Source organism: Musa acuminata, chromosome BXJ1-5 (assembly GCF_036884655.1).
Source record: "Musa acuminata AAA Group cultivar baxijiao chromosome BXJ1-5, Cavendish_Baxijiao_AAA, whole genome shotgun sequence".
Classification (NCBI taxonomy): Eukaryota; Viridiplantae; Streptophyta; class Magnoliopsida; order Zingiberales; family Musaceae; genus Musa; species Musa acuminata.
The window spans coordinates 43,955,585-43,970,000 of NC_088331.1; the positions used below are offsets into that span (position 1 = coordinate 43,955,585).

A 14,416-nucleotide genomic window follows, 5' to 3' on the forward strand; every position below is an offset into this window, starting at 1 on the left:
AGAAGACCAATAACTGCTCCACGACGAGGAGAGCTTCTGATGATAGACAAGACTCTACAGTAGGATGCTCCAATGGATTGCAACTCATCATAGTATATCCTTTCTACTGCTTCTCCCTGTTAGATCATGTGACCCTATTTAATTAGGTAAGATATGTTATAGATATGATTGGATTCTGATTATGGTTATTGGCCAATAGAAAAGAAGTCTATATTAAAGTAGGATTCCTTAAGAGATAACCTTGATGGAAGAAAATTTCATAATAACTTATCCTAGACAGGAGGATCTCTAGGGGCTAGGGCATCATCTATGATCATCTGAGTGCATCTGAGTAGCATCTCAATAATTGAGAGATTAAGATTTTTTCTCTCAATCTTTCTCTCCCCTAATCCCCTAATCCCCTAATCCATCAATCTAGGTGATCCTATGAAAAGATAGAAAGAGAGGAGAAGGATCTAGTTCTCCTTGCAGATCCTTGCAGATTGATATTTCAGATCCGAAGATGAAGCGCTTGTAGATCAGATAAGGTTTATTCTAAAGGTACGCATCGTAATATTATTAGATCCAATTTAGTTGATTTCAATCTTGGCATAAAAGTTTTTCCGCATTACAGATAACATGATTACAGATTTTATGCTAACAATTGGTATCAGAGTCAAGTTCTTGAGATCAAATATATTATATTTATTATTTTTGTTTACGATGCCTGAATGATTCGTCGGATATTATTCATCTATTTTTTCAAGATGATTTGTTCTATTACTGATTATATGCAATGTATAATTTTATGTTTGATCGATGAATTTACTGTTTATTATCATCGATGTTATTAAGACGATTATCTCTGTTGATCGTTATCGACGAAGGGCCATGTACCACCCCGTAGCCGCGCATCACGGTCGTGCATGGGCAGAGGTCCGCTTGCGAGCTGTGGCGGCACCACGGGCATCCCTCATCGCCTGTGCACGTGGTGACCGTGGAAGGCGACGGCTGCACCCCATGTGAAGGCGACGGTCGCCCTCACACATAATGCTGGCACCCGCATAAGGTGCCTGCGGAAGGGCAGTGGCCGTAGATGGCGGCAGCCGTTGCCCCCGTGGATAGAGGGCAGCGGCAGCAGCCGCGCTAAGGCGACGGCCAAGCGCAGGCGGGAACCGCGGCAACCGAGCGCAGGTAGTGGCAGCGAGCACGAGCGGCACAAGCAGCATCGTGGCGTGGCAACCGCGCACTAGCGACGGTCGCGCGCTAGCAGCAACCACGCGTGGGCTGGAACCGCCGCAGCGGCCGCTCGTGGGCAGAGGTAGCCCCCGCGATGGTAGCGGCAGCATCGCACGCAACGTCGTAGTAGACGCGGTAATAGCCACGGCCAGCCCTTCAGCGGCAGCACCGCACACGCAGGCAGCGACGGCGGCGCAGATTAGGGTTTTGGCATAATTACGGTTTTGACCTCGAGGCTAGAGTTTTGCAAAATTACAGTTCTGCCCTTTGTAAATTTCGTAATTCCAGTTTCTGTTCTGTCAACATATTTATAATTTAACCCTCGGGTCTATTTTTTTGCCAAATTACAATTCTACCATTCATAAATTGCATATTTTCGATTTATATCCTATCAAATATTTATAGTTTTATCATTATGAAATTGAGAAATTTGATTTATATTATCAATTATAAAATTGATAAATATGATTTATTATAATTATGATTGAATTTAATCATGATTATATTTTGGTTATTTGATTGGATTTAATTTTTGATAAAAAAAATATAAATTATGGTTTACTTTATAGTTTAATCATATGAATTATTGATTATACATGTGATAAATAAAATCCAATTATTGTTCTTGGATATTTATTTAGTTATTCACATGTATATATTTGAAATTGTGATATAATGTTTACCTTTCACATGAAGGCATGATTTATATGTTATCATGATTATCATATGAGTTTTCTGATTAATGTTAAATAATTATTATGGTTATTATTTTATTATTGAACTACTTAGCATTAATGTTCAATAATTATTATGGTTGTTATTCTATTATTGAGCTACTTAGCATAAATTAAAGAAATTTGATGAATATTATTTGTAATTCATCTTCTTAAATTTTATCTGACTTGTAGGTGTCAAAGTGGCCTTATATTATAAAATTTTATGATATGAATTACAATAAAGGTCTTATTATTTATAGGACATTTTAGATTATATTTTATATTTTTGTATTGGTCCTACAGCCACCAAAGTGACATGGACCGATAATTTATAAAATACATTATGAAATTAGTCCTAAATGATATTAAATAAAAATAATATTCACAATAACAATATGAATTAGGATAAAGAAATTTAGTGAATATTATTTGTAATTTATCTTCTTAAATTTTATCTGATCGGTAGCTACCAAAGTAGCCCAGGCTTATGGGATATGAATTACAATAAAGTTCATATCATTCATGGGATATTTTAGATTATATTTTATCTTTTTGTATTGGTCTTACTGCCACTAAAGTGACCTAGACCAATAATCTATAAATTACATTATGAAATTCATCCTAAATGACATTAAATAAAATAATATTCACGATGACATATATAATTATGAGATTTAGATAATTCCAAATGAGAATCTATTTCAAATAATTATATGATGGGTTATGATGATACTGTTTTGGATATTCTTACATTTTAGGATTGTATAGGATATTCTTACATTTTAGGGTTGTATACCCAAAGGTAAAACACTATTCCATAAAAATGGTATCAGTCCTCCATAAGTGATCTTGAGTGAACACTAGATATGTCAATATTTCACCCAAAGATGAAATATAGATGATATCAATAGTTCATCATATTTTGGAAACTCAAAGCATTAATGTTATATTATTACTGTGACACTTCATTTATTGTGTTTTTGTAAATGTCCCTATACTTTCTGAAATAAATGGATTGAGCATATATAAGTTGTATCGAGTGAGTGAGACCTTGATCAGATTAATTGAACAGAACTACTGAAAGTTCTGTGAAATAAATAATTGAGGTGACTGATCAAGAAATATATGAAAAACTCAATTTTATGATACTTAGACTTCAGTATAGTTTATAACTAGCGCATGAGAATATCTAAGGATTAATTTAAATTATCTGATAAGTCATTAGTTGACACCTTACTATGATAGTATTTGAGGAATTTAAGATTATATCCTCAAAATAAATGATAAAGTTGTAAGCTCAAGACTCATAATATTTTGAGTATTACTCAAGGAGTAGGTAACACTAAAATAAGGATGAAGCATAAGTCCACCTGAGTTTATAATTACTATATAAACTCATAAAAGAATATCTTTACAATAAAGTGTTACTTTTGTAGCAAATAAAGTTATGTGAAGAATAAATATACTATAAGATTTGATTTGAAATGAGAAAGGTATAAATATAACCTTTATATGGTTCAAATCAAATATTACAGATATTATTGATGGATTAATTTGATGCTTCATCATATATTACTAATAATATATATTCATTAAAATAAAAGAAAAATAAAGAGGGATAAAACCAAAAGAGAATGAGATATTTATCATTATAGGGAATCATCTTAAAGTGAAAGCAATATTAGTTTGTATTTATCGCTTTTATCTAAAGACGATTCAATTTGATAAATCTTGAGGATCCATGATTCTTATAATTCTGGAAATTTGAGTTCTTTACCTAGAATTATTAGAATATTATTTCCCTTTTGGTGATTGTAAACTTACTGTGATTCAATAAAATTAACCTTTGAATTTTGTATAATAGTCTATATAGAATTAATATGAATCATAAGTTTACAATGATCCTGTAATTAAATATTGAAGTAAAATGTAGTTTTTATAAATTCCTTGAGGTTATGTTTATCACTATATGCTTTTGTCTCATTAAAGAGAGATATTTTATCACCATATAAATAATCTGTTGAGATATGATTATATATATCTAATTCATGTAAAGTCTATGACCGTTTACACTCTTGAAGTGTATATAAATGAAGTTGATAGACAATTAGTTAGAAGAATCAAGATCATCATATCTGACAAGGGTGATAAATTTTATGGTATTTATGATGAACCCAATTATAATTCTTTCGCTAGATTCTTAGAAAAATAAGGTATATGATTTACCATATGTGTTACAGTAGAATATGATTGCTGAAAGATATCATCATGCCTTATAGATATGGTTAAGAGCAATGATAAGTTATTCTTTTGTACCCAAATCAATGTGAGAAGAAACTCCAAGGACAACTATGAATATCTTGAATAGTGTTCCTAGTTAATAAATTACATAACTTTTTTTTTAAGTTATGAAATGATAGAAAACCTAACTTAAGATATTTACATATTTGAGATTGTCCTATGGAGATAAGGATCTTCAACTCACATAAAACAAAATTAGATTTAAAAATTATTTCTAAATATTTTATTATCTATTCAGAAAAATTTAAAGGGATACATATTTTATTGCTCTAATCATAGTACGAGGACAATTAAATCTGGTAAAATAATATTCCTATAAAATAACAAATCAGTGGGAGTGAAAATCTCGAAATTTAATTTTGATATAGAGGAGATACAAGTTAATACTCCTTTATTATTCGAGAGATTGTTGTTACTCAAATCATTAAATGATTTGATAAAAATAAACAACAAAATAATATTACTAAACTCTCATATTATATTGATATCATTATTAATGGTCTTGTAGAACAACTATAATTGACAACTTTGAGAATATCTAAAAGGGGAAGGAATCATGTCATTTATGGTTATTATATTAAATATCTACAAGAATTAAATTATGATATAGGAATCAGAATAGATCCCTTATTTTTGTCATGGGTCATGAAAAGTAATGATTCTGAAAAGTAATATGATGCAATAAAAGAAGAGTTAAAATTAATAACCACAATGGTGTCTGATAAATTTATCGAATTGTCCAATAATTGTAAAAGAGTTTATTATATAAATGTGACTCAAAGGACAATGTCGAACGATATAATAGTCAGACTTGTGGTTAAAAGTTTTACTCATCAAGAATTTATCGATCATAATGAGATTTTAATGAACTTGTTAAGAATCATCATGACATTAGTGATTCATTATGAGTTTGAGTTATATCATAATGATATGAAAAATATTTTTTTAGAGATCTAGCTTTATATGGGTTACTTTAAATGATTTACAAAGAAAATGAAAGAAATATAAAGTTTGGTATGCAAATTCAGGAATCCATTTATGACCTTAAACAAGCTTCAAGCTAATGATATATAAAAGTTCTTGATATCATTATTTTCATATTTAAGGCAAATACTATTAATCAGTATTTATATCAGTTGGAGCAAGTTTATTATATTTGTCTTATATATGGATAATATTTTGTCTTACTAATAGTGATCTTGATTTATTATACTAAATTAAGAAATTTGTTACTAAGAGTTTTAAGATGGTTGATATGAATAAGGTATCTTATATTATTAACATTGAGTAATTCAAGGATAGAGATTATGTGTTCTAAAATGTAAAGTCAATCATAAAAGCAAAGTTGTCTGCTTGGTAAAGTAGGATTCTGATTATCTGGTAAAGTAGGATACGGACAACAATTGATTCATACATTTGTTGGAATGATATGATAAAATATGTTAGATGATATTTCAAATCTTCAATTCTATCTGATATACCACTTATTCAAAAAAAATACTGATTATGTAAGTAAAAAAATAAAAAAAATTACTGATGATGTAAGTAAAAATAAATCAATATTAGGATCAAAATTCGTCTTCACCACTTATTCTTCAGGAAAAAAAATACCGATTACGTAAGTGGAAAAAAATAAATAAAATTACCTCCTTGTTCTTCAACAAAGCCCAGAGATAAACATTTTCTGCAAATTGCTCAGCATGCTTGCTAAATATTTTTTTTTCATTGCAATATGTAGCAACTTCAGATACCACTTCAGATGCAGGAACTCCACATCTCACAGCAGTAGACAACAATGCTTCTCTACCTTCCTCAGATTCTACAGCCTCTTTATCAAAATAAAGACAAAATAAAGACCAGTAAAACATCCATTGTCAATCCCATCTATTGGGCAAGTGAGAAAAGGTTAGATTATGTGGTCATATTTAATTAGATAATATATATTATAGATATTATAGGATTCTTATTATGGTTATTGGACATTAGAAAAGAAGTTCATATTAAAGTATGATTCCTTAGTTAATAACCTTGACGGGAGGAACTCTCATAATAACTTATCCTAGACCCTTTGCTCTCGCCTATAAATAGATAGGACCTCTAGGGGCTAATGGCATCATCTATGGTCATCTGAGTGCATTTAAGTAGCATCTCAGCAATTGAGAAACTAAAGTTTTTTCTCTCAATCTCCCTCTCCACTAATCCCCTAATCCATCAATCTAGGTGGTCCTGTAAAAAGATAGGAAGAGAGGAGAAGGATCTAGTTCTCCTTGTAGATTGATATTTCAGTTCCGAAGATGAAGCACTTGTAGATAAGATAAGGTTTATTCTTCTAAACAATAAGAAAGGTACGTATCGTAATATCGTTAGATCCAATTTATTTGATTTCAATCTTGACATAAAAGTTTTTACGCATTATAGCATGATTATAGATTTTATGCTAACACTCCCTGCTCGGATTCCCCGTTCTTAGTTGAATATGTTGATGCCTCGGAGGTCAACGCATCATTCAATCCTCTCAACTTGGTCCCGGACACAACAGGATCCGACATTACAGTAACTTGGTCCCGGACACAACAGGAAACGACATTACAGCAACTTGGTCAACGCATCACCATCTATCTACACACAATTATGTCATGGAATCATGAAACTCTAATTGGGTTTTAGCCACCGGGATAACTTCGTTGTCAAATACAATAGGAATCGAACTCGCACTCCTAATCCGAGTTGGGTCAGTTCCAACACTACCCAATTTCATCTAAATAATTATAAAAATGGAATTAATAAAATCTAATAATTTAATGACTCAATATTAAGTATAAAAACAAATCATATTATAATTCAAAATTTTATCTTTCATCAATTAGAAAGAAAATTTCTACAATTATCTATGCCATGAGTTCATAGCATATTTTCTTTCATGAATGAAGGTGAATTGAGATTCGAATATGATCAATCTCATACAAATCATTAATCGTAATAACAGAACATATTATCATTCCAAAAATAAAGTAATTAAATAACCTCATGAGAATAGAAGACCTCCATAAATTTTTCCCCACGATATGACTCTTTCTTTGGTTTAGATGGAGAACCTATTTAGAACATCTCAACAAATCTTTCCCCACGATAAAAAAAACTCTTTGATCACTTAAGATAGATGAGAAGAGGATAATTCCAACAATCTATCTAAATAGGAGAAGAAGAAGACTTGAAAAAATGTCTGAGATTTTAATTTATATCTTTGATTTCGTATTAATTAAACAATAAAACTATACTTTATTTAAACATATTAATATAGGAAAGATTATTTTTTAAAATTAAAATTCTTGATAAGATATTTAGAAAATAAATAAGGGTATTTTCATTAGAAATAAGAAGTAAATTAATTAATTAATTAATTAAGAAGCTTACGACTATAGCTTTTGTCGCCTGCACAACTACGACTCTTAGAATTGGTACCCATTGTTAAGGGGAGTCTCGCCAACTTGACAACGTTAGCTCAAAGATCACCTCAGGTATTCGATCAACCTCACAGGTATAATGCAAAACCAAATTAGTTTATATCTTATTTGAATGTATTTGATTAGTTAAAGAGTTATTTCTCCAAGATCACAAGTTGCCACATGACAACATGTGAAATAATTCTAATGTAGTTTGTAGATTACAAAGAAAGAAAGGAACAAGAAACTAAATTATGATTGTAAATGAAGATTACAAATACTAAGATATTTCAAATCATTATTTCTATATAAATGGATGCCTATCATGGAAGATTATTTTCAAGATAAATTTAAAATGTTATCTTCTTCGAATAACAAAAGAACAAATAATTTATTTAGTTTGATTTAATTATATTTTTTATCTCTAATTTTTTCTCTTTTGTGATACTTAGGCTTATAAAAAGGGGCTAATTCCCTGTAATAGAGATCATAAAAAAATATATTAATAAATTATGCTCTTTTCCTATATAATATGTGGGTGATGTGATACCATATTTTTTTAAATAATATTATTCTATCATAAGATGTATATTGATGCAAAACCTATATTTTGTGAATTTGATAGTTATATTTTATTTTATTATTATCTCTTTGTTTTTTTTTTCCCTCTCTAGTTCTCTTTCAAACAAATGAAGACCACCTCCTTCAACAATACATCGTAGACATATAATCTATCGAAAGTGGTTCATCGATCAAACATGAGGAATCTCAAATCATCTACAAGCTGGTGATATGATAGACTAAGTACAATAGTAGAACAATAATATAAGTAGATTATTTAGGAATCATAAATTAAAATTAAATAATACTTTTTTGCAAGCGAGGGGTGTTAACAAACATATCTAAATAAAAAATAGATCCGAAATACTTCTATGATCCAAAGTATTTGATTTCAAAATATGACTTTGATATTAATCATAACCATAAAAATCTTGATTATATTATTATTATACTAAAAATTTTAATGCTAGAAATTTAAATCACATAACAATAGATCAAATATACGATGTATATCTTTCGATATCATTTAGAAAGTTTTTATCTAAGTGCACTATTATCGAATTTGAAATCTATAGTATATGCATGAAAAACTAGATTCACTTTCTTTTCTCTTCGTATCCTTGACAATATTACTATTAGCAATGAATTAAGAAGAAAGGGGAGATAAAAAAGATATATAATCTCTTAATAATTAATTTATCTCTCAATAATATCATATATCCACATTGAGTCATAAGATTATATCTATTTATAAGCGACAATAGAGAGTTTAGAATAAATAATTAGGAGTTTATCTCCTAAGAAATCTTATAATAATCAAACTTCTTTTATATTGATCCATGTTCATAATCAAAATTCAATCATATAATTAGACAATCATCATATAATCCAACCACTCTATATTCAAGTCAGATCTTCCCTCAGCTTTAATACTTGAGTAGAACCCCTCTTCCAACTCACCACTGCTCAAACACGAAGTGTTCGAAGCTTCCTACACGGTTTTAGCAATGAATCTTCCTCTAAGAAAGACATTTTTACTGGTTCAGCAGGTAGCAGCCATCGCAGCCTTAATGGACTCGATACCATGATCAACGAAAGCAGCAGCAGCACCAACCATGCCTCAAATCCACCCCCAGCTGAGTGCATTCCTAATTCATCGACTGTTTACTGCGATGGATCCTTCTTTCGCTAAGATGTCAAAGCAGGTCTAGCTTGTGCTTTGTGGATGGTAACGACAACATAATCATAGAAGACAGCAACATACATCAAGCTTCATCTCCACTCCAAGTTGAATTCTGGGCTATCTCAAGTTGATGCACTCACAAAAGCCTCCCATTTGAATCTACGAAACTTTATTCTCAAATCCAATTCTCTTAAGGCAGTTTTGTTTTATAATAAATCTAGGATATTTTTTTTTCTGACTGAATCTGTGGGTGTTTTGTCTTTTGAATATGGTAATATGAAATAAAAAGAAACGATCACATGTAAATACAATCCATTCTCAAATAGTAGTAAAAAGGTACTATTAGCTTAAAATTAAACAGTGAAAAAAAAATTTATTAAACTTCTTTAAAAAAATAATTTCAGATTTTAGAAGACTCTTATACTTCAGTTCTATTGGCTTTAATACTTAAGATTTGAATTATCTAGTAGATGTCAGATATTTATAGATGTGAAATATAAGAATTCTTAATCTTTATAATTCTATCTAATCTAATTTTAAAAAATAAAATATCAATTTAAGATCTTCCAAAATATATTTTAATCAATAAAATTAAGAACTCATTATCTCTCTAACTCTATCTAATCTTATTTAAAAGATAAAATGTTAATTTATAATATTTTAAAATTTACTTTTAACTTCTTAACCGTTAACAAGTTAAACAATTCTATAGCTCACAACCTTGTCAATGGAGCATTTTTGTTCTTCTCCAACCTTCCTCGGAGGAGAAGTTTTTTAATTTTATGGACTAATAGGGTCCAATTAGTTAATTGATGATATGATTTTTTTTTGACAAAAATAACACTCTTTCTCTCGTTACAATCTGTATAAATTATTGGATTATTTTATTGGTGTGTATTTTAGTTATATTTATAACATAGTACGAGAATTTATTTATATATGAAATTATCGAAGTCATTTATAAATTATTGAAAAAAATATCATCGACTAATGAGTCGGTCCGATTAGATATTTATCAAAAGTGCTAAGTGCCTTTTGATAATTTCTCCTTATTAAAGTGGAGTGTTGATGTGGCGAACTGATGAGCGAGATCTGTTGGGGGGATCGTTCATTGGGGATGATCAAGTCTTATAACATAGAGGTCAAGTAGAAGAATGGGGTCTCCTTTACTACGGGGTCATCTCCTAACCACCAGTAGTCTTGCATGACAAGTCTATGTTGGAGGCTTCCTTGCTTGATCTCTCGGATGCTTAAGTTAGCGAGAGGTAGAGGAGGAAGAAGACAACAACATGAGATGTGTAAATGAGAGAGTAGAGAATAGAGAGGCTATTGCCTACTTGGCTTGGGGCGTGGCTTTTATACCTAGGCACTAAGCGATCTGATCATGCCTTAGCCAAGGCCCCTCTTACTCTAAACTACAAAGGCTTTTATGAGAGCGATTTGCAGTAATTAATTCTCATTCTTAGGGAAGTTGAGGCATGCTGTCATTAATGATCATTGATTCTCATTCCTTTATTGTCTGTTAGTCTACATAGTGGAGAGAGTTGGAGGGTGCCAATATTATCCCTATCATTTACGGAAGTTGAAACGTACTGTCATTAATGATCATTGGTTCTCATACTTTTATTGTTTGTTTGTTCACTTAGTCGAGGGAGCTGGAGGGTGCTAATATTATCCTTATCAAGTGGGTGAGTTGGAGGGTGTTAATATTATCCCTGTCAGGTGGGTAACACGTAAGTTGTCTATATTCTCATAATTAATTTATTTTATTTAAAAAAAAATAAAATTATTATTAAAATTAGTTTATAATATAAAATTTATAAATAATAACAATAATATTTATGAAGTTTTACATGTCAAAACAATATTGAAATATAAAACTTTGTCTAAATCATCACTGTATATACAGTTTTGCTTCGAAATTTACACGACCGTTTTGTTCAATAATAGCATGAATAGCCACAGGAACGATGGATAAAACTCCAATCACCGAAGGAATGCGTAGAGGAAGAGTCGTAGTTACATTGCTTTCTGTATTATAAGAACTTGGAGGAATAGTGATGCATTTATTTTTATCTTCGGGGGTAACTATTCGGCATTGGCTCATCGTCAACCCTATATCTTCAATCTCACAATAACTCCTAGGAAAATGACTTTTTTGTGATGGTTCAGTATTTGTACTAAGAACCAATATACCAGTAGTTGCAATCCATTTAATAGCCAATCCTTCAACTTCACCAAAATATATCCTCCTCTCAATCTGTGAGAGAAAAAAATAAGAATCCATAGGATTAATATAGAAGTAAAAGTATAAATTTATATCAAGATGAGGTGCTAAGATCTTACAGCTAATTTGTATATGTAGACTGTCATGAAATATGGTCCTACTGTTAGAACCCTAGCTTCGGAAAACATCACCTGCAAATAATAATGACAGCATAAGGATCAACTTCTCATGCTTAACCCAAAATGCCAATGAAAACAATCAAGTATGATCACTGTTTTGTATCTATGGCAGCAAATTAATCATAATATGATCAATTTCTCTCTCTAAAGCTACAAGAAGTTATATATCTTTTGTATAACAACAGTATATATGCGATGTTACCACAATTTAATTTTATAATATAAAAAAATTCTTTTTTTCAGATTTTTTTATCTCTATTATACAATCTCATTTTTGAATGTTAGAAATATCTTATGGAATATTTAAGAACTTCCTATTCATCACTTATTCTTTATAAAAGAAAAAAGAAAAAATAGTAATTTAAAAAAAAAGAAAAAAGAAGAAGATTACCTCCTTGTTCTTCAACAAAGCCCAGAGATAAACATTTTCTGCATATTGCTCAGCATGCTTGCTAGATCTTTTTCTTTCATTACAATATGCAGCAACTTTAGATACCACTTCAGATGCAGGAACTCCACATCTCACAGCAGCAGACAACAATGCTTCTCTACCTTCCTCAGATTCTGCAGCCTCCTTATCAAAATAAAGACCAGTAAAACATCCATTGCCAATCCATTCACCTGAATCAGATGCAGGACAACTCAGCCTTTTCTCCGCATAAGCCTCTTCGGCTTCAACCACTGCAGCCAATGTTCTATGTACAATAATGTCAGGATATCTTCTCAACGGAGAAGTGAAATGTGTGTAGAGTGGGATTGACAGTCCATAATGAGCCCACTCATCTTCTCTGCCTCTCAAATCTCCTGTGCAAAAATAGACTGCTAATTGCATTGTCCTTGCAGCACGTGCCAAAAGAATTTGAAGCAACATAGGATCATTCTTCAGTTTCTGTCTCATCTTGGGTAGTGCGAGCTGAAGTTTGCCGGATGACGAAGCATCCAACTCGAGTTTCCTACAAAATTCTTGGAACTCTTTGAGCTTCATCGACATAGGCTCAGCATGCCTGCGAAGTAGAGCACAGTCTGGGAAAGCCTTGGATATGACCTCTGCAACTGATTTATTTGCCAACAACATCAACTCCTCAACAAGATAACTTGACTCCTTCCTCACACCAAGTAAGCTGTCATATGGATTCCCACTCTCATCCAACAAGAAGACAAGCTTAGGAGTCTCAATCCAAACTGCTCCATTTCTTATTCTGATCTCCCTCATCTTCTTGGTGATCCCATGCAGGCTTCTAAGAGAATCAACAACATCCTTTAACTCAAACTGCCCATGCAATTTAGGTACCGTTTTCCCTGAAACATCAACCTCAAATCCTCCATCAATGATGTCCTGCGCATCATCGTATGATAGCTTGCAGCATGAATGGATCACAGATCGGCCGATCCACCGCCCGGTGATGTTTCCGGTGTCATCAATGTCCCAAGTGATGGAGAAGGCAAGCCTATCCTCACCTGGTACAAGCGAACACGCTTCCTCAGAAAGCTCTGGAGGCAACATTGGCAGCTTGTGCTGCGGTATGTACACACTGGTGGATCGGATTCGGGCTTCTCTATCTAATGCTGTGTCTGGAAGAACAAACCTTGAAACATCAGCGATGTGGACACCGATTCGGAATACTTTTTCGGATACCTTTTCGATAGATATTGCATCATCGAGGTCGGTTGCAGACGCAGGATCGATTGTGAAGGTGCAAGTGTTTCTAAGGTCCTTTCTGGTCTCATATTCCTCCGTAGGGATCTTCCATGGTGCTTCTGGAAGACAAGACAAAGACTCCGGAGAGAAGTCTGCAGCTCTGATTGCATGCTCAAACAATACAGCACTGATCTGTGGCCCAATTTCCTCCGCTCGCCCCAACATGCGGATAACCTGTGCTTTGGGGCAGACACTTCCTTCCTTCCACTCCTCTATTCGAGCAGCTACCAGTTCCCTTTCGATTGATACGTCGCCATTGATGAGCCTTTCCTTTGCACAACCTGGAAGACTTTCCACGGTGATTACCATCATTGGCAATTTGGAATTTGTAGGTATCAGCTGTACGTAATCCAACTCTCTTCCATATTCTTCTCCTTCAGGAAACCATGGATTCGAAGCAAGAAGACCAATCACTGCTTCACGAAGAGGAGAGCTTCTGATGATAGACAAGACTCTCCCAGTTGGTCGCTTCGATGGATTGCAACTCAACGTAGCACGTATTCTCTCCAAAGCTCTTGCAGCTTCTCCCTTCTCGGAGTCCCTGTTCTTAGTTGAATCGGTTGTTGCCTTGGAGATCAGAGCATCATTCGATCCTCTCAACTTGGTCCAGTACACAACAGGATCCAACATTACAGCAACCACATCACCTTCTATCTACACATAATAACGTAAAGGAATCATCACACTGCGCAAATGTGATCCGCAAAGACATACCGAATGAACATACCGCTCTGTTTTGTGCATCAGCTCCATTAATGAGAACGTCCACCGGGAGACCGTCGACGGTACAGAAGGCCTGCAGCAGCCAAGAAACAAACACCTGATAAGAATTCTGCAAGAACAGTAAAGAACAAGCTTTGTTACTGACCTCTTTCCGGTCATATGCGTT

At 32.8% G+C, this 14,416-nt stretch overlaps 1 protein-coding gene across 1 annotated transcript; it reads right to left on the bottom strand.

The window, feature by feature from the left end:
- Nucleotides 1–893: 893 nt before the first annotated feature.
- LOC135673998 (DIS3-like exonuclease 2) lies at nt 894–14,319 on the bottom strand. The gene is made up of 6 exons (XM_065183408.1): nt 14,255–14,319; nt 12,220–14,181; nt 11,769–11,840; nt 11,619–11,682; nt 5,882–6,063; nt 894–1,454 (listed from the first exon to the last, which is right to left on the bottom strand). The coding sequence occupies exons 2-6, from the start codon at nt 14,155–14,157 to the stop codon at nt 894–896; spliced, it is 2,817 nt and encodes a 938-aa protein (XP_065039480.1). The 5' UTR covers nt 14,158–14,181; nt 14,255–14,319.
- Nucleotides 14,320–14,416: the final 97 nt, after the last annotated feature.

What these genes read in the sequence shown, in the direction of transcription:
- LOC135673998 (XM_065183408.1), bottom strand. Translation starts at nt 14,157, where the DNA reads ATGTTGGATCCTGTTGTGTACTGGACCAAGTTGAGAGGATCGAATGAT. An exon ending in CTTTGTTGAAGAACAAGGAG is followed by an intron (nt 11,841 to 12,219) that starts GTAATCTTCTTC and finishes TATTATTTGCAG; the next exon opens with GTGATGTTTTCCGAAGCTAG. An exon ending in CTTTGTTGAAGAACAAGGAG is followed by an intron (nt 1,455 to 5,881) that starts GTAATTTTATTT and finishes GCAAAACTCTAG; the next exon opens with CCTCGAGGTCAAAACCGTAA.